The sequence below is a fragment of the Balaenoptera physalus genome (assembly GCF_965194825.1).
Source record: "Balaenoptera physalus genome assembly, chromosome: 16".
NCBI classification, from domain to species: domain Eukaryota; kingdom Metazoa; phylum Chordata; class Mammalia; order Artiodactyla; family Balaenopteridae; genus Balaenoptera; species Balaenoptera physalus.
The window spans coordinates 22829454-22855431 of NC_138898.1; the positions used below are offsets into that span (position 1 = coordinate 22829454).

Sequence of the window (25978 nt, forward strand, 5' to 3'; positions counted from 1 at the left end):
TCCATGGACTTGGCCTCTTCTCTGATTTCTCATTTTGGGTGGGTGGTGTGCTCAGCAGATTGGAAACTTGACTCTACCCCACACCCAGTTGCCTGGGAAGGAAGGAGCCCTGGGAATGCCACAGCCAGCTGGCTGGTTTGGGGTCACTTGGGAGGAGCCACCAGGGGGTCCTGGCTACTGACTGCTGACACCTCAGAGTCTCCCATGAAGGGTGATATGGCCACTGAGAAACAAATGCAGAGTCATCAAAAATGGAATTGAGGGAATTCCCTGGAGGTCCAGTGGTTAGGACTCCGCGCTTCCACTGCAGGGGGCACAGGTTTGAATCCCTGTTCAGGGAACTAGGATCCTGCAAACCTCACAGTGTAGCCAAAAAAAAAAGGAATTGAAACTTTCTACAAAAGACTTTCAAAAATTTATCATAGAAAAGGACATGGATTAATTATCTATTACAGTAGAATTAGTTATCCCCAAACATGTATTATATCACAGATGCTGTGGGTCAGGAATTCGGGAGCTGAGTAGTTCTGACTCAGGGTCTCCTGAGGGTGCAGTCAAGTGTCAGTCAGGCTGCAATCATGTGAAGGCGTGATTGGGGCTGGAAGATCCACAAGGTGGCTCACTCATATGCCTGGCAAGTCAGTGTTGGCAAGAGGCCTCAGTTCCTCCCCAGGTGGCCCTCTCCATAGGGCTGCTTGAGCATCCTCACAACATGGCAGCTGGCTTCCCCCAGAGCAAGTGATATACGGGAAAGGAGGGTAGAAGTTACAATGTCTTTTATGACTAAGCCTTGAAAATCATACACTGTCATTTCTGCAGTATCTTATTGGTTATACAGATTAGCCCTATTCCTTGTGGGAGAGGATTATACAAGGGTATGAAGACCAGGAAGTGGGGAACATTAGGGGCCATCTTGGAAGCCAGCAACCACATGAAAATTACACAGATCTCCTCTTTTCTGAAGGCCTAACAATAGCCAGGCCTGTGCTAGGCATTGAGGATAACAATATATGGGCCTGAAAAACAGGAAAGCAAATGTCAATGGCCAGGGGGAGCCCAGGGTGCTCAGGGAGCTAGGAAGAATCAGCAAAGGCTGCAGAGGGACATCTGAACTGATACCTAAGGTTGAGACGACCAGATGAAGGAGATGATGGTGTGCTGTAGGCAGGAGACGGAAAGGACATGTTCCAGGTGGAGGGAACGACATGTGTGAAAGCCTAGTAGAAAGAAGAGCAGAACTGGGGAACTGAAAGAAGTCACTGGTGCAATGAAAGAGGCTGGGTCAGATCACGCAGGGCCTTATGAGGGAAGGAGTGTCCACGTCCTGTGGACAGTAGAGAGCCACATAAGAACTGAAAGCAGGTAAAGGACATAGAGGATGTACTGGGTCTGGATGCCATGAAGCAGTATACCCACTGTGCCCCAGGACGGCCAGTTCTGGCTGTGTTTTGTTCTTGGGATATTGACAAGCGAGTAGTAGTTGAAGGAGCTGGGTGAGCAGAGAAGGAACTGGGCTCTAGAAAGTGATATTCAGGGAATAAAGAGCAAATCTCTGCTTTCAGATGTCTGTTGGGAGCCAACATGCTGGAACCACATGGTGGAAATTTCAGGAAGGCAGATTTCTGCCTACCACCAGAAAACTTTCCCAAGGACCACAGCTGCTATAGAAGGATGACCACAGTCACGTTCCAGCTGCTGCTCACCAACCCTTCTTTCAGTTTCTGTGGACTGCTTGTAATTCAACACTTGGCGGTTTCAGATCCCAAAGGACTGCACATGCAAGGGGACATTCTGATGGCATCATGCTGGGTGCTGAAGCAGCAGTCTGCTATCTGGGAGCACCCAAGCCAGCAAGGGATAGTGGACCAGGCACAGGCTGGGCTCCTGGGAGCACAGAAGGGGGATCTGCTTTTCAGCCTGGCGCCTCAGAGAAGGCTCTGAGAGAGATGAATCCTCAGCTGAGGCTTAAAATCGGAGAATTTTGCCAAAAACAAAAGGCTTGAAGGGCTTCCCAGGCAGAGGGAATGGCTTGAGCAAAGGAGTAGAAGCAATGGGGGATGATGAGAGGAGAGGCAAGCAGTTTGGGGAGGGGGTGGCCTGCAGTGAGGTTACAAAGGAGAGTTCTTGAACTTTGCCAAGTATAGAAGGGACCACAAAGGGAGAACATGTACTAGAGCAGGACTGGAAAAAGTGTGCGAGTCATGGTCCACATTTTCAGCGTTAAGAAGATGAAAGGAGGGGTGACCATGGCCTAGCGACGGAGCAGGCATCACTGCCCAGCCGCTAATGCACTGTATTCCTTTGGCAAGTACCTCTCTGGACCTCTGTTCCCCATCTTAGAAAGGCTCTAAGCATACTGGGCGCAAAGGATACGCTGGTGTGACGGGACCCAGTTAGTGACTCCCTGGGCGTGGCGTAGCTGAAGAGGTGTAACATGGCAAAGTCTAGGGTGGGAAGAACTTGGACAAAGCGGGCGGGGCAACAAGTCTTGAACACCAGTTTGCGCATGCACCCTGAGGGAAGCCGGCGTTCTGCGCGTGCGCGTGCGCGAGCCCTGGAGGCCGCCGGCCGCGCATGCGCCCTCGTCTGGCGGGAGTTTTACCGGAGGCGGGGCTGGCGCGGGTGGCGGATCGCCCAGCGGGCCCAGACCAGGAAGGAGCCTCCGCTTTGGCGCAGGGCGTGCGGGGGTCACCCGGGGCCGCGGAGAGTGGCCTGCGACCTTGTTTTTCGGGCACGGAGGCTTTGGGCTGGACGGGCGTCGCTCTGAGGTCAGGAAGTCGCAGACGTCTCCCTGGACGCGGCCCCGCTCACCCGCGCACCATCCTCTTTGGGGTCGGACACCTCGGCCCAGCCCAGACCCAACCCGTCGTCACCCCCGACAGCGGGGACTAGGGGGTCGCTGCAGCCACCTCCGGGTAAGAGGAGAGCCGAGGCCGGGCGGCGCCTCTCGGTCGGGGCCTGTTTGCCGAGCCAGCGGTCTAAACTCCAGAACAGTGGTTGAAGGCTGGGGGTGGGTCGCAGGCCGGGGTTGGAATTTCGCCTCTGCTCCAGGCTGGCCGCACAAGTTTGGGCCAGACTTTTGCCCCTCTCAACCTCAGTTCTCCTATCTGCAACGTGGAATTGATGATGGTACTTACAGAGCTGTGGAAAGGATTAATGGGATAGTGATGCAAGTAACTTGTTTGCATACACACCCAGGTACTGGAATGTAATAAGCGCTTAACGGGCGACAGTGATTGCTGCTATTATCCAGACTTTCATCTGAGTGATACAGTCGTAACTGGGGCGATGTAGATCCTCGACCTACCTCTCGTTGTTCTGTTATCTTTGCCATGTTGTCCCTTCGCATATATTCATTTCTCTTTACTAAGCACCCCGCAACGTACCGATTTCTGTTGGGGATGGGGGCGGGGGAAGCATGGACGATGTAGAGATGCCTCAGTCATGTCCCTGCCCTTTTCCAATCCGTTAGTTGTCTGTAACAGGCTCTAGAAATACAGTCTGGCTGGGGAGGCAGACATGTAAACAGACTTTACAGCCAGTGCTAGGGAGACCTAGGGGTGGAGCAGCCAACTCTGCCAAAGAGAAGTGGTGTGAAAGCTTCACACTTGAGCTCGATTGGGAAGGATGAATAAGCTTTACAGGCAATGTGTGCAAAGAGTCAAAAGTGGTGCGTGGAATGGGAGTGGCAGGAGAAAGCAGGAATGGGTACTAGTTAGGACTAGCTTCTGGAAGGTGTTGAGTACACTGGAGGAATCTCTGCTGCTGTCTAAAGAATGGATTGGAGGGAATTCCCCAGCGGTCCGATGGTTAGGACTCCGCGCTGTCACTGTGAGGGCCAGGGTTCAGTCCCTGGCAGGGGAACTAAGATCCCACAAACGGCGCGGCCAAAAGTAAAATAAATAAAATAAATAAGAATGGATTGGAGAGGAGCAGTGCTGCATGTAGGAAAAACCAGTGGAGAGACTGTTAGATTCTTGGGGGAGGTGGGGGAGAGTGGTAGAAAATATGAGATCTGATCTAAATCGATAACTGGAAACGGGGAAGAGTTTTAGAGACTGTTGGAAGTAGAATGAACAGGCCTTTGGATCTGTAGAATTAATCAAGGATAATGTGATTTTTTTCATGTTTTGAAGACCACGTAGATCATAATGCCATCAACTGAATTATGCACTTAGACACTTGTTAAACACAAAATAATTGGGAAATAAGATGGGGTACATGTTAAGGTGAGTATTTCTAGTGATGAATTCTGTAGAAATTGAGAACAGGAGGTGGTGAGCTGTGCAGATGTTCTCTGGAGGAGGTGGGTGAGGTGGGGTTGGACTGGGCCTTGTCAGGCAGGTAGAATTTCATGGGGCAAAGCGGGGCAGTTCAAAGAGACTAGAAAGCACAAGGCCGATTCTGGGGTGGTAAAGCCCCAGCAAGACTGGGACTGAAATGTGGAGAACAGATCACCTCATTTTCCTGTTTTCAGGGTTCTCCACCCAGGATGACTTCTAGATCAGAGACTGTAGAAGGTGAGTACTGTAGTGAAATTCAGTACCTCTTGGGTTCAGGTTCCTGAGCCTTACCTAAATACTTTCCTGGCTCCTGGTGGATTTGAAAGCACTTATTCACGTATTTGCAGAGATGCTTCCTCAGTGTTTCCATGATCTGGGGCATACATTTCCTTTTTCCACTTTTTTGCACAGATACTTAGTTGTGATGGGTTTGATTCTGTATTTTGACTTTTTTATAACAAGTGCTAGAAGAGGAACCAGTGGCATCTAAGACTCATGATCGTCAATTGGAATCAGATCCCAACCCTGCGGAAGCGTGTGGTAATTCGTCCACCTCCCTGGAGATGACTGAAGGCGTTTCAAAGGAACAGATTCACCTTGGCTCTAGCCCTAAAAAAGGGGAAAGTTGTGATCTCAGCCACCAGGAAGGACTTCATTCCAGGTCCCTTCATTTGTCCCCCCAAGAACAGTGTGCCCGTCATCAAGACAGGAGGCAGTCCTGGCGGCGAGCAAGTATGAAAGAAACGAACCGGCGGAAGTCACTGCCTCCCTTTCATCAGGGCATCACAGGTGGGGTGCCATGTACATAAAACAATGGAGTTCCAGCTCAGATAAGAGGCAGTGAGGTATGGCAGACAGATAGACTTGACTTTGCTGCTTACTAGCTATGTGACTGAGCAAATCTCTCTGAGCTTCAGTTTCCTCATCTGTAGGAGTATCCTAAGATTATAAGTACTGATGTCAAACACCTAGTAAGTATTCAGTATCATTGCTATTTATATCATGTTATTAGCTACCCACTGTAATCTATACCATGAACAGAAAATCTGATTTATGGTTGTTCAACACTCACCTCTGCTAAGTGAATGTTCAACATTCGCCTTTGCTAGAAGTAAAGATTTCTTCCTGTGGCTTTCGGCCTCATATCCTTAAGCAGAACAGAAGGTGGATGGGTCGCTACCTGATTTTAGGCTTTATAACTGAAAATGTCGCAGAGGGAAGGACACATAAAAATATCTAGGGTAAAAACCTAGTTTTTTAGACATGCTGTATTTGAATGTGATTTTGTGTGAATTTATAATAATAGCATCTCAGTAAGCATTGAAGTACAAGATTTAATATGGAAAGTAACACATTTCAGGAAGACCTTACTAGCTGTGTGATCTTGAGCAGGTCCCTTAACCTCCTTTGCCTTACGGTCCTCATCAGTAAACGGGATGAAATAATACCTATTATACGGGGTTGTGTGAGAATTAAATGAGTTGATATATAGCACAGTACTTGGCACACGGTAAATAAATAGCTCAAGTGTTAAGCTGTAGTGATTATTTTAAAGACATCACCTCACTTCCAGAGGGTCTGATGTTTAGAAGGAATTCTGGGTAAAAACAGCCATGTAGCATATCAGAAAATTGCTACCACAATTAGGCTCATGCACTTTACTCCATGGACGTGCCAAGAAACTTCAGTTTCCTAAGATTGCCCTAACCTGCATCTCTGTTCCAGAGCACGTGGGCCTAAAATTCTGTGCAATAGAAAATTACTGATGCATAATAAGATTTGTTATCTCCCGGTCACTACCAGCCACTTGCCAAGTTTCTTTGGTTATAGGCAGAAGGTATCCTGTTTTTCATGACTAAAAGCAAGGAGAAGTAATCAAGAGAGGGCACAAAAGAACTTTAAAAACACAGCCAGCTGAAGCTGGAGGGCAAGAAGACATGTATCTCTCCCAATTCTCAAAGCAAATTTCCTTTGCTGTATAATGGTTGATATTTTTAAATGAACATAATTGAAAAAACAGTATCTATGTCTTCTAGTTGTTTGAGGATTCAGTGGCATAATTATGTAAAATGCCCGTTCAGTTCTGGCTGACTCACTGTGTGACCTTGGGCAAGTTACCTATTACCTAACCTTTGTCAAATTGAGTTGATAAGATACTTGGGGCTTCCCTGGCGGTCCAGTGGTTAAGACTCTGTGCTTCCACTGCAGCGGGCAGTGGTTCGATCCCTGGTCTTGGAAGATCCCACATGCCGGGCGGTGTGGGGAAAAAAATAAAAAAAGATTCACCCAGATAAGATACTTGCCTCAAGTTTTAATGAGGTGTGTATAGCGTTTAATAAAATGCCTTTTAGATAGCAGATGTTCAACAAATTACTATTAATGTATCATTAGGTCATTATAGAGGGGCAGCATGGTATTAGTGGGAAAACAGGTTTTGGTGATGGACTTGGGGTTGAATTCTGGCTCCACCAGTCTCTGGCTTCAAACAAGTTATATCCCCTCTGAGCTTCAATTTCCCCATCCATAAAATGGAGCTCATAGTTTATAAGAAGATTCTTAAGACAGCGTATGTAGGTATGTATGTATTTATTCATTCATTCATTCATTCATTCATTCATGGCTGCACCACACAGCATGTGGGATCTTACTTCGCTGACCAGGGATCAAACCCACGCCCCCTTCACTGGGAGCACGGAGTCTTTAACCACTGGACTGCCAGGGAAGTCCCAAGACAGTGTATTTAAAGCACACTGCAGTGCCTGTCATAGAAATACTGAAATATTCCCACCTCCTTTCTTCAAATGGTGAATATAAAACATAAAAGGAGTTAAATTTTTTTTTTTTAATCTACGTTGTTTAGCAAGACAAGATTTTAATGTAGTACACAAAAGGTTCTTATAACTTTTCAAAGTTAGGATGCACAGATGGGTAAATGTCATTCTTTGGTGATCTTGAACAAATTAGATGTGACTATATATGAATTCTCCCTTTAATTAGAGAAGGCTGCTTGGGTTTTCTTAAGTTGGACTACATCAAGGGGGAGGGAATTTTTCAGTTTTTTTTACTTTGCTAACTGTGTAAGTATCCATCTCCTTCAATATGGTGATATTTTATATTAGAGCTCTGCAGATCCATCAGTGTCAACATAGCAGAAAGGAAGCGGCTGGGCTGTCTCCTGCTTTCCAGTTTCCAGGTGAGAGTCTCAGGATTGGGAAATGCTTTCTTTTTCTTTTTTCTTTTTTTTTTTTTTTTAAACTGTTACTGTGACATCCCCAAAGAGAGATCAATACTGTGTGATTTATCGGTAAAGGGTAAAAGATATTTCTCTCTAGTGGGATTAATTTAAAAGCCAGCTTTAATCCCGGGAGCTGATCTGTCTCTGGACTAGGCTCTACCAGTCCCATCGGTGCTGCTGTCGCTGAGCACTTAACAGTCAGATTTCCCCGATCTAGTATATTTTGCTCACTGGCAGCAAACGATGGGAATTTACAGTGAGCGGAGGTCAAATCTAAGTTTAAGCAGTCATTTGAGGTCTGACTGCATTCTAAGTTGGTATTATATGGCTGACTGGTGATCACATCAGTTTAGATAAGCAAGTAATTTGTGTGAATTAAATGACCATTTTTTCTCCTGAATCAAAAATCAAATCATATAGTCTAGGCAACAAAGAGTTTTTCCCTTACCTTTTGATTTTCTCATTTTGTTTTGTTTATATGAAAAATCTTAGGTGTAGAATTAAATCATGTTTACTCACATTTATTAAACATCATAAAATTACATGAACTCGGGACTGGCCTGGGAAATCTTGGTTGTTGTACTGAAAATGCTTTTCTTTATTTAGTTCTCTGTTCAGAAACTTGAACCTTTCCTAAGGGGCACTGAGGGCTTCAGTCTTGAAAGTTTTAGAGCCAAAGGTAAGTTACTAAGACTAGACAAGTGAGCTTTGACCTTGGTCCGTACCTTCTATGAGGGTCAATTGAAGCCCCATTCTCAGGATCCCCATTTACAGGAACTGCTGCCTCACAAAACCAGCTCCCCTCCTTTTTTGGGGAATTGCATTAAAAAAATAAGAATATATGTTTATGAAGTTCAGAAGGTCCAAAAGTGAAAAAAGTGAACCTTTTTTCCACTGTGACCCCAATCACAGTTCTTTCCTCCCAGAGGCAACCGCGGTCACCAGCTTCTTGTGTATCCTTGCAGAGAGATTTATTGCATTTCTGAACATTTATCCATTGAAATCAAATGAGTAAACCACTCTACACTGTTCTTTACCTTGTGTTTTTTTTTTAACTTAATTTATCTTGCAGATAGTTCTATATCACACTTATCGAGCCGTCTTGACATTTTAGTAGCTACATGATACTCCATTTTATAAATGTACCATATTTGATTTAACCAGTTTTTTACTGATGGACTTTTAGAGTTGTTTTCAGTCTTCTACTGTTGCAATGAATGGATAATGAATACCTTTTTATACAAGCCTGTTGGCACATATTCAAGTAAAAGTAAGATAAATTTCTAGATTGGAAATTAACTAGTGTAATTATACTGTAACTATAAGTTTAGATTTTTTACTATTGGTGATAAAAGGTATTTTTTTGTACTTCTAATCTGTGTTTCTTTTTCTTTTGAAGAGGATAATAATTTTTTCATATTTTTAGAGGAGAGCCATTTGTGCTTTATTTTCTGTGTATTGTCTGTCCATATCCTTTGTTCATTTTTGAAAATTGGGATATTGGCTCTTTTATATTGATTTTGTAGGAACTCTTTATATATTAAGGAAATTAGCTGTTTGTCTGTGATGTAAGTTACAAATATTCTTTCCCAGGAATCAGTTTTCAGCTTTCCAGAAAGTAGCTATTCTCCTTACAGTGTCATTACACAATCATCCAGGTCAGAAATACTCAGTGTTGGGCTTCCCTGGTGGCGCAGTGGTTGAGAATCTGCCTGCTAATGCAGGGGACACGGGTTCGAGCCCTGGTCTGGGAAGATCCCACATGCCGCAGAGCAACTAGGCCCGTGAGCCACAGCTACTGAGCCTGCGCGTCTGGAGCCTGTGCTCCGCAACGAAAGGCCACGATAGTGAGGCCCGCGCACCGCGATGAAGAGTGGCCCCCCACTTGCCACAGCTAGAGGAAGCCCTCGCACAGAAACGAAGACCCAACACAGCCAAAAATAAATAAATAAATAAATAAATAAATAAATAAATAAATAAATAAAAGAAATACTCAGTGTTACCCACTTAAAAGACCTAGAAAATACATGAACTCGGACTTAACTTACTTAAATAGTCAGTTAAAGCTATTTATCTCAGAACTGCACTATCACCATAATTGGAGTAGATATGCCCAGGTTATTTTGATAGCTGTTTAACATATCTTTTCCCCTCTGCATTCCTCACCTGAATTTAATTGTGAACTCTTCCGTATTTAAGCAGAGACCTGTTTTTACCTTATGCCCATAATTCTTTATTTGCCGCCAACATTTCTCATTACACTCTTGCCCATTGCCTGACTTCTGTAATATGTTCTTCCACCCAGTGCCAGCAGATCAAATCTCTTGAAAAGAATGAAATGTCCGTGCAGATACGTCTTTTTAACTGCTTTTTCACCAGTCAAGTGTAAAAAACACTATTATAAATGTTATAAAGAGGAGTTGTCTTTCATTTTATCTATACCTATCCAAAGAAAAAAGATAAAATCTTCCTGCATATTTATACCACTTTTTTAAATGGGTGAGAATGTAACAGGGGACCCTAGAGCTGGGACCACATTAAGTATGTTATATCTTTGTCAGCAGCTCACTGTGAAAATTTATATTCTCTTTATTTTATAACATATAATTTTATTCTATTCTGTCTAGCATCTTCTCTTTCTGAAGAATTGAAACATTTTGCAGACAGACTGGAAAGTGATGGAACTCTACAAAAATGTTTTGAAGATTCAGAAGGGTAAGAGCAATTCCCCTTCTGTCCAAAATTATAATTGAATTAGGACTTTTTATTTATTTATTAAAAAAAATTGTTTTTTTAATATTTATTTATTTGGCCGCACTGGGTCTTAGTTGCGGCACACGGGATCTTTGTTGCCGTGTGTGGATCTTCGTTGCGGCATGTGGGATCTAGTTCCCTGACCAAGGATCGAACCCGGGCCCCCTTCATTGGGGTGGCAGAGGCTTAGCCACTGGACCACCAGGGAAGTCCCTAAAAAAATTTTTAATTAAAGTATAGTTGATTTACAATGTTGTATTAGTTTCTGATGTACAGCAAAGTGATTCAGTTACATATACATATATTCTTTTCCATTATGGTTTATTACAGGATATTGAATATAGTTCCCTGTGCTATACAGTAGGACCTTGTTGTTTATCTATTTTATATACACTAGTTTGTATCTGCTAATCCCAAACTCCTAATTTATCTCTCCCCACCCCCTTTCCCCTTTGGTAACCATAAGTTTGTTTTCTTTTTTCTTTTTTTTTTTTTAAAGATTTTTACATTTATTATTTATTTATTTATTTTTTATTTTTGGCTGCGTTGGGTCTTGGTTGCAGCACGCAGGATCTTCGTTGAGGCATGCGGGATCTTTCATTGCGGCACGCGGGTTTCTCTCTAGCTGTGCAGGTTTTCTCTTCTCTAGTTGTGGTGCACAGGCTCCGGGGCGCGCAGGCTCAGTAGTTGTGGTGCGTGGGCTTAGTTGCTCTGCGGCATGTGGGATCTTAGCTCCCTAACAGGGATCAAACCCGCGTCCCCTGCATTGGAAGGCGGATTCTTTACCGATGGACCACCAGGGGAGTCCCCCATAAGTTTGTTTTCTATGTCTGTGAGTCTGTTTCTGTTTTGTAAATAAGTCATTTGTGTTGTATTTTAGATTCCGTATATAAGTGATATCATATGGAATTTGTCTTTCTTTGTCTGACTCACTTAGTATGATAATCTCTAGGTCCATCCATGTTGCTGCAAATAGCATTATTTCATTATTTTTTATGGCTGAGTAATACTCCATTGTGTGTGTGTGTGTGTGTGTGTGTGTCTGTGTGTCTGTGTGTGTTTGTATACACATACGCCACATCTTTATTCATCTGTCAATGGACACTTAGGTTGGTTCCATGTCTTGGCTATTGTATAGTGCTGCTATGAACATTGGGGTACATGTATCTTTTTGAATTAGAGTTTTCATCTTTTCTGGACATATGCCCAGGAGTGGGGTTGCTGGATCATATGGTAATTCTATTTTTAGTTTTCTAAGGAACCTCCATACTGTTCTCCATAGTAGCTGCACCAACTTACATTCCCACCAACAGTGTTAGGAGGGTTCCCCTTCTTCCACACCCTCTCCAGCATTTATTATTTGTAGACTTTTTTTTTCCTCACCACGCGGCTTGTGAGATCTCAGTTCCCCAACCAGGGATTGAACCCAGGCCACGGCAGTGAAATCCTAACCACTAGGAGACCAGGGAACTCCCTGTAGACTTTTTAATGATGGCCATTCTCATGGTATGAGGTGATACCTCATTGTAGTTTTGATTTGCATTTCTCTAGTAATTAGCGATGTTGAGCATCTTTTCATGTGCCTGTTGGCCATCTGTATGTCTTCTTTGGAGAAATAAAACTTTTAATTTTAATTAGACAGTTGTTCATGCACTCAACAAACGTTTATCCAGCATCTCCTATGTACCAGGCTCTTCTAGAAGCTGGAGATAAATAGTGGTAAATAATCAAACAAGATCTCTCTTCTTATACATTGTAATAGGAGAGACAGTCAAACAAATACATAGAAAATAATGATTTCAGATAGTGATCATCTAAGAAGTCAGTAAATATGAGAGTGACTTGAGGGGTGGGCAACTTTAGCTAGACTGTTCAGAGAAGTCCTCTAGTGATTTGACCTTTGCACTGAGACCTATAAGACCTGGATGGTGAGAAGGAACCAGCCATGGAAAGATGAGAGGAAAAGTGCTCTTCGGGTCTTTGCTAGCCATGCAAGTTGGAGATAAATTTATGTTCTTTAGCTGTTGGCAAGCAAGAATATTAGGAGAAATTTTGCAGTCGCACCCCCAAACTGGTCGTTCCTCTTTAGGGGCAGCACCCAACCCTCTACCCACTGCCTGTAACAAATCATGTAACTTGGGCTTACGCTTTTGACTTCACAAAGGTCTACCTTTCTGTGGATCCTTAGAATTAACATTACTATTCAGGAAATGAAAAATATTTTAGTTCAACGTAGCTTCTCTTTTAATACAGTATATATATATATTTTTTTTCCATCAGTGCTCCTTTATTGTTCTTCACTGTACATATCTTACCATGAGAGAATTACATTTATCAGGCAGCACTGAAGCTATTTATTCCCTTCTTATTCCATTAATTAAACTATAATACAATCACTTGGGTTACCCATAACCAATCTTTGGAAGATTAATATAGGATGCTATTCTTTTGCTCATATTTGGCCTCTGCATGGTAATGAAACAGCAATAAGGTTTATGTTCCCATAACTTAATGCAGTATATTTAAGCCACAGGCTGCTGCATCTCAGCCAGAGGTGATAGAGGCTGTTTTTCACAGGCCTTGGTAGAAAAAACACGAACTGTGACACAACTGATTTGCTTTTGCCAGGTAGAGTACCAAGTACATCTGCAAAATTTTGGCATTTTCAATGCCTCCTGCTTTTCCTTTAGGGTTAATCGCCCTGCAGAGCCGAGGCATTGGTTTAAGTAAAACATATCCAACCAGTAGCTTCAGTTTAAGTGGGAATACAAGATGGTTATATGGAAAAGTATTGTTGGTTCTTAAAAGATGTTAAGGTTTTGATTAGTGGGAAGGGAAGAGGCTAAAAAACGGTGTGAACAAAACTTTGGAGATTGAAACCCTCAGATGTTTGATGCTGAATGGCATTATATGAGACAATAGATAAAGGGTAATTGGAATCAAAGTTAATGAGCTGGACAGAGCCAGAACCTTAAGTGAACCTTAAGTGCCAGGTTAAGGAGTTTTGGCTTTTCTTCTGAATGCAGTGGAGGGTCACAGAATTTTTAAGCAAGGAAAAAAATTAAAGGAATATTTTAAGAAAGGTTAATCTGGCTGTGTGCAAATTAGAATTGGTGAGAGAAATAGATGATGAAGAGACCACTGAGAAAGCTGTTACCTGGTGCAAAAGTGAAATAGAGCCCAAGAATAAATATTTGTTGAAAGATAAATTCTGGGACTTCCCTAGTGGCGCAGTGGTTAAGAATCCGCCTGCCAATGTAGGGGACACGGGTTCAAGCCCTGGTCCAGGAAGATCCCACATGGCCACAGAGCAGCTAAGCCCATGCACCACAACTACTGAGCCTGTGCTCTAGAGCCCGTGTACCACAGCTACTGAGCCCGTGCGCCTAGAGCCCATGCTGTGCAGCAAGAGAAGCCACCGCAATGAGAAGCCTGCACACCACAACGAAGCCCCTGCTCAGCGCTACTAGAGAAAGCCTGCATACAGCAAGGAAGACCCAACGCAGCCAAAAAAAATAAATTAAAGAAAACTTTTTTAATAAATAAATAAATTTAAATCTTCAGAAAAGTTCTTTTTTTTAAAAAAAAAAAAAGATAAGTTCTGAACATGTTTTATTGCCATTAAAATTATGTAAGGTGTCCATAGCAAGTGCTCTTGGAAGGTTTGTGTTAATCTCATCATCCTGTCTGTATTCTAGAAGAGCACCAGATTTGTCTCTGGAAACATCAGTGGCTGAGATGAAGGAATATATAACAAAGTAAGTGAAAATGAGTGAACCTTTGTTGGAAAAATCTAAATTCATCTGGGGAAAATAACTAAACCTGGGAAAAAGGAATAGTAAACATCCTGTTCAGTGTGTCAATACTAGTATATCCACACTGGAAGTTAGACAGCTGCACACTGGGATTTTATGGGCTGTACTGATGGCCAGTTTCATAGAATGGAGTCTAGAGACTAAAGATGTGGATTTGATATTAAGAACTCATGTTTGATTTGATTAAATTAATAGCCTCTGAATTGGTCATGCTTTCTCATCCTTTTATGACCTTTTTATTCATATCTTAGAACCAGAGTAGACACCTAATACACTTATTGTTGCCCTGAGTGATTCAGAGTGAGATGATAAAAAATTAACTGAATTTTTTTCTGTTCCTATAGGTTTTCTTTAGAACGTCAGAGTTGGGATCAGCTCTTGCTGCGCTACCAGGAGGAGGCTGAAGAGATCATATCCAGGTTAGATCTGTGACAGGAAATAGGAAGCTTTTACCTTGTGGAATTTGATTTGAATTGATTTCAGTTCTGTTAGCACAAATTGAACGATGAATCCATTCTTAGAGGCCAATCAACTCATCAGATCTCTGTAACGTGTATATTAGCACTTTGTAAATGGAGAGTGAGGGGGAAGGGAAGGAAGAGTTGTCACTATTTTCAGTCAAAGAACAGAATTGCCTCTGTTCTGTGTCCTTGGCTGCCATTCCACATCCTGGGGGAGACAGGCACATTTCTGCCCTGTACCTGGCAACCTGGGGCTGGGCCAAGAACAGTATCAAGGGACTTCAGTGAGCACATGGCCTTTGAGCTGCAGGTATGGGAGAGAACCCTGGCCAGGGCCTTCACGGAGATACAGACATGAAATGGGTAATGGAAGATGATGTGTAGGAGAGAGAGGATCTTTGTCTGGGTCTTGAAGGCATAAGAAAATGGGTAAGTGCTAGATTTTGATTCCATTTTACCATCCAAACCAGTGATTTTAAGCTTTTTTTCCCAAACAGAATCTTAGCTAGAAATGTAACTATAAAACATTAGCCAAAATAGTAATTGCAAAAGTGGCCTCTTAGTAGAGAGGTGCTTTGAGGAACACAGTTTGAAAAACTCCCCCAGTCTAAGCATTGATGGTTATTAGTTACTTTCTTCACCCTTTAAATGTTCTATTTATGAAGATAGATAATGTATAAGATGGCAGTTTCAGAATAAAAACTTTTGACGGGGCATAGCTTAATAGTTAAGAGGAATGCTTCTGGAAGCAGACTGTCTCTATTCAAATCCTAACTACTCCTTACTTCTGTGACCTTAGGCAATCTGAAGTGCCTCATTTGAAAATGGGGATAATATTAGTTCATACCTCGTTGGGTTATTATGAGGGTTAAATAAGGTTAAATGGAAAGTGCTTAGCTGTGTCTGGCACCCAGTAAGCACTCAGTAAATTGTAGTAGCTGTTACTAAAGAGTCATCATCAGTTTTCATGAACTGTCCATTATATTCAGTTTATGGTTGTTGTTGGGGTTTTTTTGGGGGGGTTTTTTGGCCACACACTGTGCAGCTTGTGAGATCTTAGTTCCCCAACCAGGGATCAAACCCACACCCTCGGCCATGAAAGCACGGAGTCCTAACCACTGGACCTCGAGGGAATTCCCTATATTCAGTTATTTTAGATAATTGAAGTGGGCCAGCATCTCTTTGGTAAAAGATTATAGACGTTGACTTCAGGATAGCAGGCTTTGGCTTTACCCCAAGTGTAGTTCTTTTTGTAAATGGACCTTACTGTTAGGTGGAGTCAGCTAACCTTCTAGCATTTCCTGGAGTCCAGGGGTATAAAAATATTAATATTGGATAATGATCTTAGAATCTCCTGTTAGTTAGAGAGCCTGTACTTTCAGTGGGGTGGAAGAATATTGATTCAGGTTAATAAAGCCTTCTAGGAGGTTTTTTCCCTAGGTAATCTTTACTGTTTTCCCCAGAAAATGATTATAAAGTTATTTGAAAGCTCTTTTGTTTTGTGTTTAGAGGATCAACTGAAACCAAAAATACTGAAGTTGAAGTGGAACCTACAGCATATCTTGGGTCTTCCCAGAGTGAAGTCCTTAATACAAAGCCTGACTACCAGAAAATATTACAGAACCAGAATAAAGTCTTTGATTGTATGGAGTTGGTGGTAAGTTGGGTCATGTTTCTTTTGTTGAGTTATCCAGCTTTGCTACCTTGTCATCCTTGGAAATTAAAGGACGTGGAGAATATGCGTAATTAGATGAGATAAGAGATATTCAACTCTACCTTGGGGAAACATGGAGAGACAATGGAAGAAAAGAAACGAATAAATGGTGATAAGTGCTAATAAATCAGGTGGAGGGAGGGCTGTAGGTTGCTATATAGAGGGGTTGAAGGTCCTGCTAAGGTTCTACTTTAGTAAGACTTGAAAGAAATGAGGAATGATCCATGAGGACATTTTGGAGAATAGTAGTGTATCAACCCAAGTATTAACAGGAAGCGCATGGCATTTGATAGAGGATAATTCAAGGAGAGTCTGTTTACAGAGGGGCTAAGTACAAAAGTGTGGGTTTCAGGAAACCAAAAGTAATCTGGGGCTTAGAGGCAGCTGAGCTATTACCTGTCGGCTGGAGGAAGGAACAGTTACTGTGGCACCTGGCAGGGAGTCATATAGTGGGATGCTTTGAGAGAGCCATGACGTTCAGTTGAGAGACACAGCTAACTCGAGATGACCCTTCTGGAAGCAGGCCTGGGTAAAATACTCTGACCTCATTCAGCTCCCTTGCACTTGGCTCCCTCTTGGCCAAGCCCACCCAGAAACCAGAGGACATGGGATCTTGTTGGAGGTTGTGCAGGTCAGCCCGCTGGGGCGTAGAGCAGTGTGGAGAAGAGTGGAGTGGGGATGTCTGGCATAAGCATTCCAGATTGAAAGAACAGCAAAAGCAAAGCTCCTGAGCAGGAGCTCGCCTGACATGTTTGAGGAGCCTCAAAGACGCCTGGACCCTTACAGTTGACAGCTGTCTTTTGTCTGCAGATGGACGAACTGCAGGGATCATTGAAGCAGCTGCACGCCTTTATGGAGGAAAGTACCCAGTGCCTCCAGAAGGTGTCAGTACAGCTCGGTAAGCCTGTCTTAAGGGGACCAGAGCTTGTACTGTTTTATGTCTCATAGCCCTTCGGATACACACTGCCCTTCAAAGCATATGGTCTCAGAGGGTAAGGCCTATATCTGGTGGGGTTTCTTTTCCCCTCACAATAACTATTACGTTGTGGGTACTCAAAGTTGATGGGAAATTTGTAGATTTAAATTCCACAGAAGCACAGTAGACTGAGAATTAAATCTCCACAAACTGTGTTGTTTGGGTAAATCCAAGACTTAAGAAATACCCATTGCCTTTTTTCCCTTTTCATTCTTCAAGAATCCACTAAGTGACACTGACATTACTTATCCATCACTTTTCCTGACCACCTCCAGCCCTAAATTATGTGCTATACATACCTTCATTTCATTATTCATTGGATGGTATTGTGGTTGTAGTTGCAGCTGGCTTTCCTGCCAGACTGCCATCTCGTAGAGGGCACATGCTCTAATTTGTTGTTGGAATGCCCTTCTGTGTGTCTGGCACAGTGTCCACACAGTAAGTTTTCAATAAATGGTATTTGAATTCAATTGAAATTTATTTTTTGGCTCCTTTTCTCTGCAGGGAAGAGAAGCACGCAACAATTAGATCCTTCACCAGCTCGAAAACTGCTCAAGCTTCAGCTACGGAAGCAGCCTAGCACACGTTGCTCTAAATCTTGTCAGTGACCTTATGCAGCTTTTCTGCCACAGGATGCTCCAGAGGAGAGAAACAGGAAGAGTGCCCCAGTGCACGGCAACTGCACAGCGGGCTAAGCTGTGACATCTGCCCTGTTGCCTTTGAAGATAACTGGCTGACTGTAAAGCACTTCGATTTTTTTCTTAAAATGATGGAATTTATGCATCTGAAAGAATGTCATATAGAAACTTTTTCCAAGAATGTGCAAAGTGCTTGAGACTTCTGCTTTGGAATGACCTTCAGAACTAGTGGCCCATTCTTTTAAATATCCTTTGTGATGAGAAACCTTCCTCTTGTGAAGATGTTTTTCAGGCTTTGAAACAACGCAAAGTCATTCAGGGCCAAATCCGATAAACATTTTAGGGGTCGTCCTGGTTGTAAAGGGAATGAGACTGATTTCTAGTGTGGCTTTGAAGGTGATTTTAGGATCGTGTTTTAGCATCGTGTGGATACATAAATCACATCACAACATGTCCAAATTGAAGGAAGTACCACTCATTCTCTATATCCTGTTGTCTATAGTGTGCTTTAGCTTTTAATATTGAGTCGACATCCTAAATCCTGGATTCATGGCAAGAAGGGGTTAAGTACCTCTTTTCATTGTTCTCCATATTTGTTAATAATATGCATTATAAGATTGCACATACTTAAAAGCTTTCCCTTGTCTTTGTGTATATTTTGAGTGTATAAAAAAATGAAAAGGCAGGGAAGGCTTAGCAGAAAATAGGACTCTTTGCCAGGATTTGGAAGTGAACCAGTAGTGTGGAGATACGCCTCAGCATTAACTACCAGTAAAACACCAGCTAATTTATTGTTAGTGTCTCTTATTCTCTGATCCTCCTATTAGGACAAAATCCATTTCACTTAAATACCCAGTCATTATCCTAAGTCTTAAGCCTTCGCCTAAGCACCAGTTAGTGAGAGGTGATATCTCCTTGCTTTGACCTACATTCCTTATTCTTTCATAGATTTGCAGAGCCCCTGCTGTATGCCACACACAGTTGTAGGAACTGGGAAGAGAGCAAAGAACAAAAACAGACTCGGGACCTCCTTTCATGATGCTCACAGTCTAGTGGGGACAAGGGAACAAGAAGACACGGAACAAGAAGAGAGCCCTAGTCCACAGAAGTGATGTTTTAGTTAACTTGGGAAGGAGAAAGGAGTTAAATAGGGCAGTTATTTGAGGTAAAAGGAGCAGCATTTACAAAGGTCTGAGGGGAGAGATAGAAATGTAAGAGCCACGTGAGACAAAGATAATCGAAAGTCATTGGAAGGTTTTGAGAGAGGGAGAGGAGGGATCAGAGCTTTATTTTTAAAAGATCAGGGACTTCCCTGGTGGTCCAGTGGTTAAGACTCTGCACTTCCACTGCAGGGGGCGCGGGTTCAGTCCCTGGTCAGGGAATTCAGATTTCGCATGCCACGCGGCAGCAGCCAAAAAAAATCACTCCAGTTGCTGTTTGGAGAACAGACAGAAGCAAGTATGTGTGGGTGTTAGAGACCAGTTGGGCTATTGTAGTCATCAGGTGGGGAATGACAGCCTGTGCTGGGAGTCGGCAATGGATGAGTGCGGGGAGCCGTCCACAGTGTCTGGAACATAGCAGGCATGTCACCTACGTGTTAAACGCCTAACTGCCACGTATTAACTGACCGAGAAAAAGTTATTTAGCCTCTTATTTGTAAGACTGGGGGAATGATAGAATCTATATCACAGGGATGCTATAAGGGTTAGATTAAATAATGTAAGTTTAGAACAGTGGTATGAATATGATGGAGGGGGTGGGCAATAGAGCAGATAATGAGATGGGAAAGCTTGCAGTTCAGTTTGGAATGCCAAACATGTCAACTAGAATGTTGGATATACAGGTGGAAAACTGGGTAGGAAAACCTGGACTAGAAATAAAATTTGGAAGTTACTGATATCTAGTTATTAAAGCCTTAAGAGTAGATAATATTGTCCAGAGTAGAGCAAGAAGGGAAACTGGACAGACCCAAGGAAAGCTTTTAGGAATCAGAGGAGTGGTGTTAATTGCCTACTCTCAGAAGCAGAATAGTATAGTGGAAAGAGTGTAGAATTTGGAGTGAATCTTCATCCTTATCCTCAATTTCCTTTCTGTGAAATGGGGAGAGATCACCTCTCTCCAAAGGTGATTGTACCTCTCCAGCCCCATTTTATCTACTACATTGTATTACATCTTTTGTTGATAAGAATTTGTTTAAGCCCGAGGATAAGAAGTATGTTTTTGTGTCTTCAACAGCTATGCAAGATAGAGCACAGAAAAAGAATATTTAATAAGCTCTGAACATTCTATACACATACAGACCACAACTTTATGAGATAACTTCTATTTTTTGTCATTATAGATGAGGAACTCAGGCATGGAGGGGCTTAATAATCTAACCAAGAACATATAGATAGGAGTGGAGGGTCAACTAGAACCCATGTGGCACTCAGTAAATGTTAACAAATCATATAATAAAAGGCTGTGCTCAGTATTAGTTTTCCCTCTCCCCAAATTTGGTTCAGGAATTGCACTTGATGAATATTATAGACAGTTGCAGCCCTTGAGATGTTTGGTAGTATTCTTCCATTTGCCCTACTTTAGTTAAGAGACTATCTTGCTTTTAGTCAATGATACTTAACACTAAAGAAATAATCAAATTATAAGCTCTTTTCAAGGAAGGGAGTATGTCCTGTACATTTTGGTGTTTTTTAAATTTGGGTGTAATTAAGCTTAATGTAATCATTCTGGGGAAAAAAATTCCATTTCTCATGTTGCACTCTAAAAAGGAGATGGTGTGGCTGGTGGCTGTAGTAGAGGTGATACAATGGAGGACTAGGAATTAGGAGCCCTGTCTTGGATTCCAGTTCTTTTCTTTTTTAACTTTTATTGGAGTATAGCTGATTTACAATGTTGTGTTAGTTTCTGCTGTACAGCACAGTGAATCAGTTATACGTATACATATATACACTCTTTTTTAGATTCTTTTCCTATATAGGTCATTACAGAGTATTGCGTAGAGTTCCCTGTCCTATATCTAGTTCTTAAGTTACTGGTTCATTCACCAGAAACTTACTAAGCCCTTTCCTCATGCCAAACACTGTGCTAGGTGCCATGCAACCTTGGGTACCTCTCAGGGCCCATGTCAAAGGAGGATGCTATGCCCTGTAAAGCAGGGGTCCCTAACCCACGGGCCGCGGACCGGTACCGCCTGAACCATCCTCACCCCCCAACCCCCCACCGTCCGTGGAAAAAATTGTCTTCAATGAACCCGGTCCCTGGTACCTAAAAGGTTGGGGCCTGCTGCTGTAAAGAGCTCTTAGGGGCTTCCTAAGGATGCAACTCGGCAGAATGGGAGAAGCCAGCCAGACACAGCACTCAACTCCCCTCCCTCTGAGCAGTTCTAGTTTAAGGTTCTCCAGGGAGACTCCACAGCAAGAAAACTACAGTACTCCCCCCTTAACTGAGGGGGATACGTTCCAGGACCCCAGTGGATGCCTGAAACTGAAGATAGTACCAAACCCGATATGTGCTAAGTTTTTTCCTATATATACACACCTACAATAAAGTTAATTTATAAATTAGGCACATTAAGAGATTAACAGCAACAATAACAAAATAGAACAATCATAACAATATACTGTAATAAAATTTATATTTTTTTTAATTAAAAAAAATTTTTGACTGCACCATGCGGCACGTGGGATCCTAGTTCCCCAACCAGGGATCGAACCCGTACCCCCTGCATTGGAAGCGTGGATTCTTAACCACTGGACTGCCAGGGAAGTCCCCTGTAATAAAATTTAGGTGAATGTGGTCTCTCACTCTCAAAATATTGTATTGTCTTGTACTCACCCTTCTCACAGATGATGTGAGATGATACAACCCCTATGTGATGAAATGAAGTGAGGCATTGTGACATAGCATTAGGCTACTATTTACCTTCTGACCATACATCAGAAGGAGGATAAGCAAGCCATGACAATGTCAATGGTTGGATGTCAGGAGCAGACGATGCTGATGGTTGGGGATCCACGATAGATAGTTGAAGGGTTTTTTGCTGAAAGCTTTTGGAAGAACACTGTAATTGGAGTTGCTGTCTCTTTAACTCATCACAGTGTTGCTGCAGAGTTTGTAATCCTTTGGTGATCATGAATGGCTACAGTGCTTCTTTTCATCTGAGGATCACATTCCATAATTTTGAAATTGATTGTGAAATTCGAAACACTTTGGCAAGTTTCAGTCATGTCCACATTGCTGATTCTGCTTCAGTTTCTTCACCTTCCTCTTCCTCTGCAGATGACTCCACGAGTTCTTCCAATAACTCGCTTGTTAACACTTCTCGGTGGCCTTCAATATGTTCTTCCACTTCTTCATCAAGCATGTCAGCAAATTCTTCTCCACCAACTTGTCTTGCTACGTGAATGAGTTTCCTAACTTCTCCATCGAGCCTCAGTAAACTTTAAAATCATTCATGACTTCATAAGTTCTTCCAGCAGGCATTTACAGTTTCTGGTTTTAATTCATTCACTGCAGCTTTGATGAATGTTATTGCGTTGGCGATAGCGAATGATTTCCAGCACTGCTTTATGTCCAGATGAAAGTCTGCATTAATTGCTGACTAAATGTGATCATATATCAGGCGGGTGTATGTGGCCTTGACAAACCAAGTGATGCCTTGTCAAGAAGCAATGAGGTTGTATTTGAGGTAAAAATACAACTTTGACATTTTCATTTTTATAGCAGATTCAGGATGGCCAGGTGCATTGTCTTATTAGTAATAGGATTTTAAATTCCAACCCTTCCTTTTCCAAATGTTTTTCACTTCTGGAAAGAAGCATTGGTGGAACCATTTCATAAACAAGATAACTTTCACCTGATTATGTTGTCAGAATATGGGCAGATAATTCCTGGTTTTGTTTCTGAGAGATTGTGGATGCTTCATTCTGTACACAACTCCTGCCTTTAACATATGCCCTGCAGCATTGCCAATAGTAACAGAGTTAATCTGTTCTTCCATGTTTTATGAATTGGTGCCTCCTTTGCACTTCTATGAAGGTAGGTTTGTTGCCGAATGCAAGTTTGTGTGCCTGACACACAATGAGGCCAAACAAACCCAAACGTCCGAGTTTGGAGCAGAGAAAGTTTTATTGCAAGGGCCAAGCAAGAAGAATGGGTGGCTCATGCTTAAAAAAAACCAGAACTCCCAGATGGTTTTTGGTTCTATTGGGCATCTTCTTCCAGAAAAGCCCAGTTTCATCACATGAAGACTTGCTTTGGATGGTATCCTTTCTCTTCAGTCAAATTCTTCAACTCTACTGGAAATGTGGCAACAGCTTCTGAAGCTGAATGCAGCTTCTGTACCCTGACACCAAATTAATTCTCAGAGACAGAGTTTTGGGTGAAGTAGAAAAGAATAGCTTTATTGCTTTTCCAGGCAAAGGGCCACAGTGGGCTAATGCCCTCAAAACTGTGTATCTCAACCTGGAGGGGGTAGTGAGAAGTTTTATCGTAATGGTTCAAGGAGGGTGTGATCAGCTAGTGGACAATCTTCTAACTGGTTGGTGGTGAGGTAAGTGGGAGTCAGCATCATCAACCTTCTGGTTCCAACCAGTCTGGGATCTACACGCTTGTGGGCAGCATACAGTTAATTTCTCCCACCTGATGGGGGTTTCAGTGTCTGCAAAATAGCAGATAACAAGATATTGTTATCTATATCCCTTGAGTGGGAAACAGGACCCTGCCCCAAGGCTGCATTATTGTTTGTTTTGACTGTCCCTACCTTGTCTCAGCATCCCATCCCTTCCCTAATTAGCAACTGTTTGAATCTGCTTTTGCAACTCAGGAAGGTCATGGAGGCTGAAAGAAGCCTATTTCCTATAACCAAGAAATGGCATGCGCGGGTGGGGGAATTCCCTGGCTGTCCAGTGGTTAGGACTCTGTGCTTTCACTGCCAGAGCCAGGGTTCAATCCCTGGTTGGGGAACTAAGATCCCTGCAAGCCGAGCAGTGTGGCCAAAAAAAAGAAAAAAAGAAAAGATATAGGGGACACAGAAAGGTTTTTGTGCCCAGGAGCCCCACAGGGTCCTGCTTGGTATCACTTCTTCATTGGCAGACTCAGTCTCTCCAGTAATTTTTCTATTTTCAGTCCAAAATATTCCTGAATCTGTGTAACAATCCCTTATTTGCAGTAAATGTCTTGGTGTCACTCCCTTTCAGAGGATCCCTTGCTGAAGTCTTTATATAGGCTATCAGAAGAAAGTTATGCACCCTGCAGCCCTCACCCCAAATGTTGCCTTTAAAATTCCTTCCTTGAAAGACATCAGGGAGTTTGGGTCTTTTGAGCACCGGTCGATTGTTCCTTGCTTGGCCCTGCAATGGGTCTTTGTCTGCTCCGAGCTCCAGCGTTTTGGTTTGTTTGGCCTCCCTGGGTGTCAGACACATGAACTTGGGTTTGACAGTAGGCTCAGTGCTTTCTGGGGCAACACGTTGTTGTCAACGAATATGTATTTTGTTCGTGTCTTCCACAAATTTAATGCCTTTTCACTCTCAATTAAGCACTTTTTATGCACTGTGGCCCTAACTTTAGCAGTTTGAGGTGCGACAGCAAAGCTAGCACAAATTTTTTTCCTGCAGTTTCACAGAAAATTCATTCTTGCTGTAGATCTTAGTAACCTCAGCATACCGTTTTTCTTCTTTCCTTATTAAGTTGAGAACTTTCACCTAAAGGAAGCCCCTTATGTCTTCTCTTTCACTTATCCACATCACTAGCCATACTACTCTTGCACTTTGGGGCCATTATTAAGTAAGGTAAGGGTTACTTGAACACAAACACTGCCATATGCATACAATCCATCTGATGAGAGACCGTCACTAAATGATTAAGGGGGCAGGTAGCATATACAGCGTGGATATGCTGGATAAAGGAATTATTCGCTTCCCCAGTGGGAGGGAGCAGGACAAGAGATTTCGACACACTACTCAGGACAGCACAGCAATTAAAAACTTACGAATTATTTACTTATTTTCCATTCAGTAGTTTCAGAGCAGAGTCGGCCAGGGGGGAACTGAAACCACGAATAATGAGGCAAACTACTGTACACGGAAAATGGCGCCAGCTCAGCCACCATCTTCTCCGTAGGTCCCCGGGCGGGCGGGCACAGCGCATATGCACCGCCTGGCGTCCTCAGCGCGCCTGCGCGGGCGCAGAGCCTCGCCCCGCCCCACTCCCGCCGCCGCGGCTGCTGTGCTGACGGCGGGTGCCGGAGCTTCGGGTGAGTGTGAGCGCCTCAGCCCGGCTGGCGGGGGGGGGGGGGGGGGGCGCGCCGTACTGCATGCGGGGTCGTCCCTCCTCTTGCCTTCTCCTTCCCCGCCTCGTCACCCCAGTGCGGCCGGGCACCGGGTCAGCGCTGCCAGCGTCGTCTAGGTGTCCGGGCGCCCTCCGCGCTCCTCGCCTGGGGACCCGGGGGCAGCCCGGCCTCCCTCGGCCGCTACCCACCTGGGCGGCGGGGCCCAGGGCGAACCCGCCAGCGACAGCGTGCAGGCGGCAGCGGCCGAACTTCTGGGTGCCCAACAGCTCAGCCTCAGGGACCCACCTCGGGCGCGACCCCCTTTCCCGCTCCTGCTCTGCAGGCGGCGGAGCTCGGTGGGCCTCAGGGTCGGGCATTCGTCTGCCCCGTCCGCCCGGCGGGGGGCCTGGAATATGGGCCGGGAGCTCGCCTTGCACCCGTGGGGTGCCGGTGCCGCAAAGAGTACCCTCTGGCTGGACCCCGCGACGACCATGCGAAGGAGGGGCTTCTTAGCCCCACGTTACAGATAAGGAAACTGAGGCACAGATTGGTGAAGTGCCGTGCCCAAGGTCACGCGCCAGACGAGAGGCTGGAATGGCTCTTGAATTCAGGGTCTGGGGCTGTCAGGCTAGTGCGGTTGGAATTTGATCTTGTCCCTTTAAAAAAAATCAAATACACTTTGATCTCTGGAGTTGCTTCTTCGACGTCATAAAAGTAGGCTGCAAAAACAGCATTTTCTTGTTGTTGGAGTACAATTGAGGTGTTACTGTAATAATGGTAATAGTAATGTTATTCATTAAGAGCTCACGTTCATCCAACGCTTGCTGTGTGCCAG

The 25978-nt window shown here is 43.6% G+C and overlaps 1 protein-coding gene and 1 long non-coding RNA gene across 4 annotated transcripts; one reads left to right on the plus strand and one right to left on the minus strand.

The window, feature by feature from the left end:
• The first annotated feature begins 1562 nt into the window (after positions 1-1562).
• DSN1 (DSN1 component of MIS12 kinetochore complex) lies at positions 1563-18509 on the plus strand. Of its 3 annotated transcripts, XM_082430311.1 has the most exons (11): positions 1563-2915; positions 4478-4520; positions 4746-5072; positions 7403-7476; positions 8125-8197; positions 10146-10233; positions 13971-14030; positions 14432-14506; positions 16058-16205; positions 17073-17160; positions 17743-18509. In XM_082430311.1, the coding sequence occupies exons 2-11, from the start codon at positions 4493-4495 to the stop codon at positions 17844-17846; spliced, it is 1065 nt and encodes a 354-aa protein (XP_082286437.1). In that variant the 5' UTR covers positions 1563-2915; positions 4478-4492; the 3' UTR covers positions 17847-18509. The 3 variants fall into 3 exon arrangements, with proteins under 3 accessions (XP_082286437.1, XP_082286439.1, XP_082286438.1); XM_082430313.1 differs by lacking the exon at positions 4746-5072 and having other exon boundaries at positions 1581-2915; XM_082430312.1 differs by lacking the exon at positions 4478-4520 and having other exon boundaries at positions 1582-2915.
• A 1118-nt stretch (positions 18510-19627) lies between these two features.
• LOC309645399 lies at positions 19628-25126 on the minus strand. Its single transcript, XR_014254867.1, has 2 exons — positions 24865-25126; positions 19628-23535 (listed from the first exon to the last, which is right to left on the minus strand). It is a non-coding gene; the product is annotated as an uncharacterized lncRNA (long non-coding RNA).
• Between the last annotated feature and the right edge of the window lie 852 nt (positions 25127-25978).

What these genes read in the sequence shown, in the direction of transcription:
- DSN1 (XM_082430311.1), top strand. Translation starts at nt 4,493, where the DNA reads ATGACTTCTAGATCAGAGACTGTAGAAG. An exon ending in TAGATCAGAGACTGTAGAAG is followed by an intron (nt 4,521 to 4,745) that starts GTGAGTACTGTA and finishes TTTTATAACAAG; the next exon opens with TGCTAGAAGAGGAACCAGTG. An exon ending in TGTTTTGAAGATTCAGAAGG is followed by an intron (nt 10,234 to 13,970) that starts GTAAGAGCAATT and finishes TCTGTATTCTAG; the next exon opens with AAGAGCACCAGATTTGTCTC.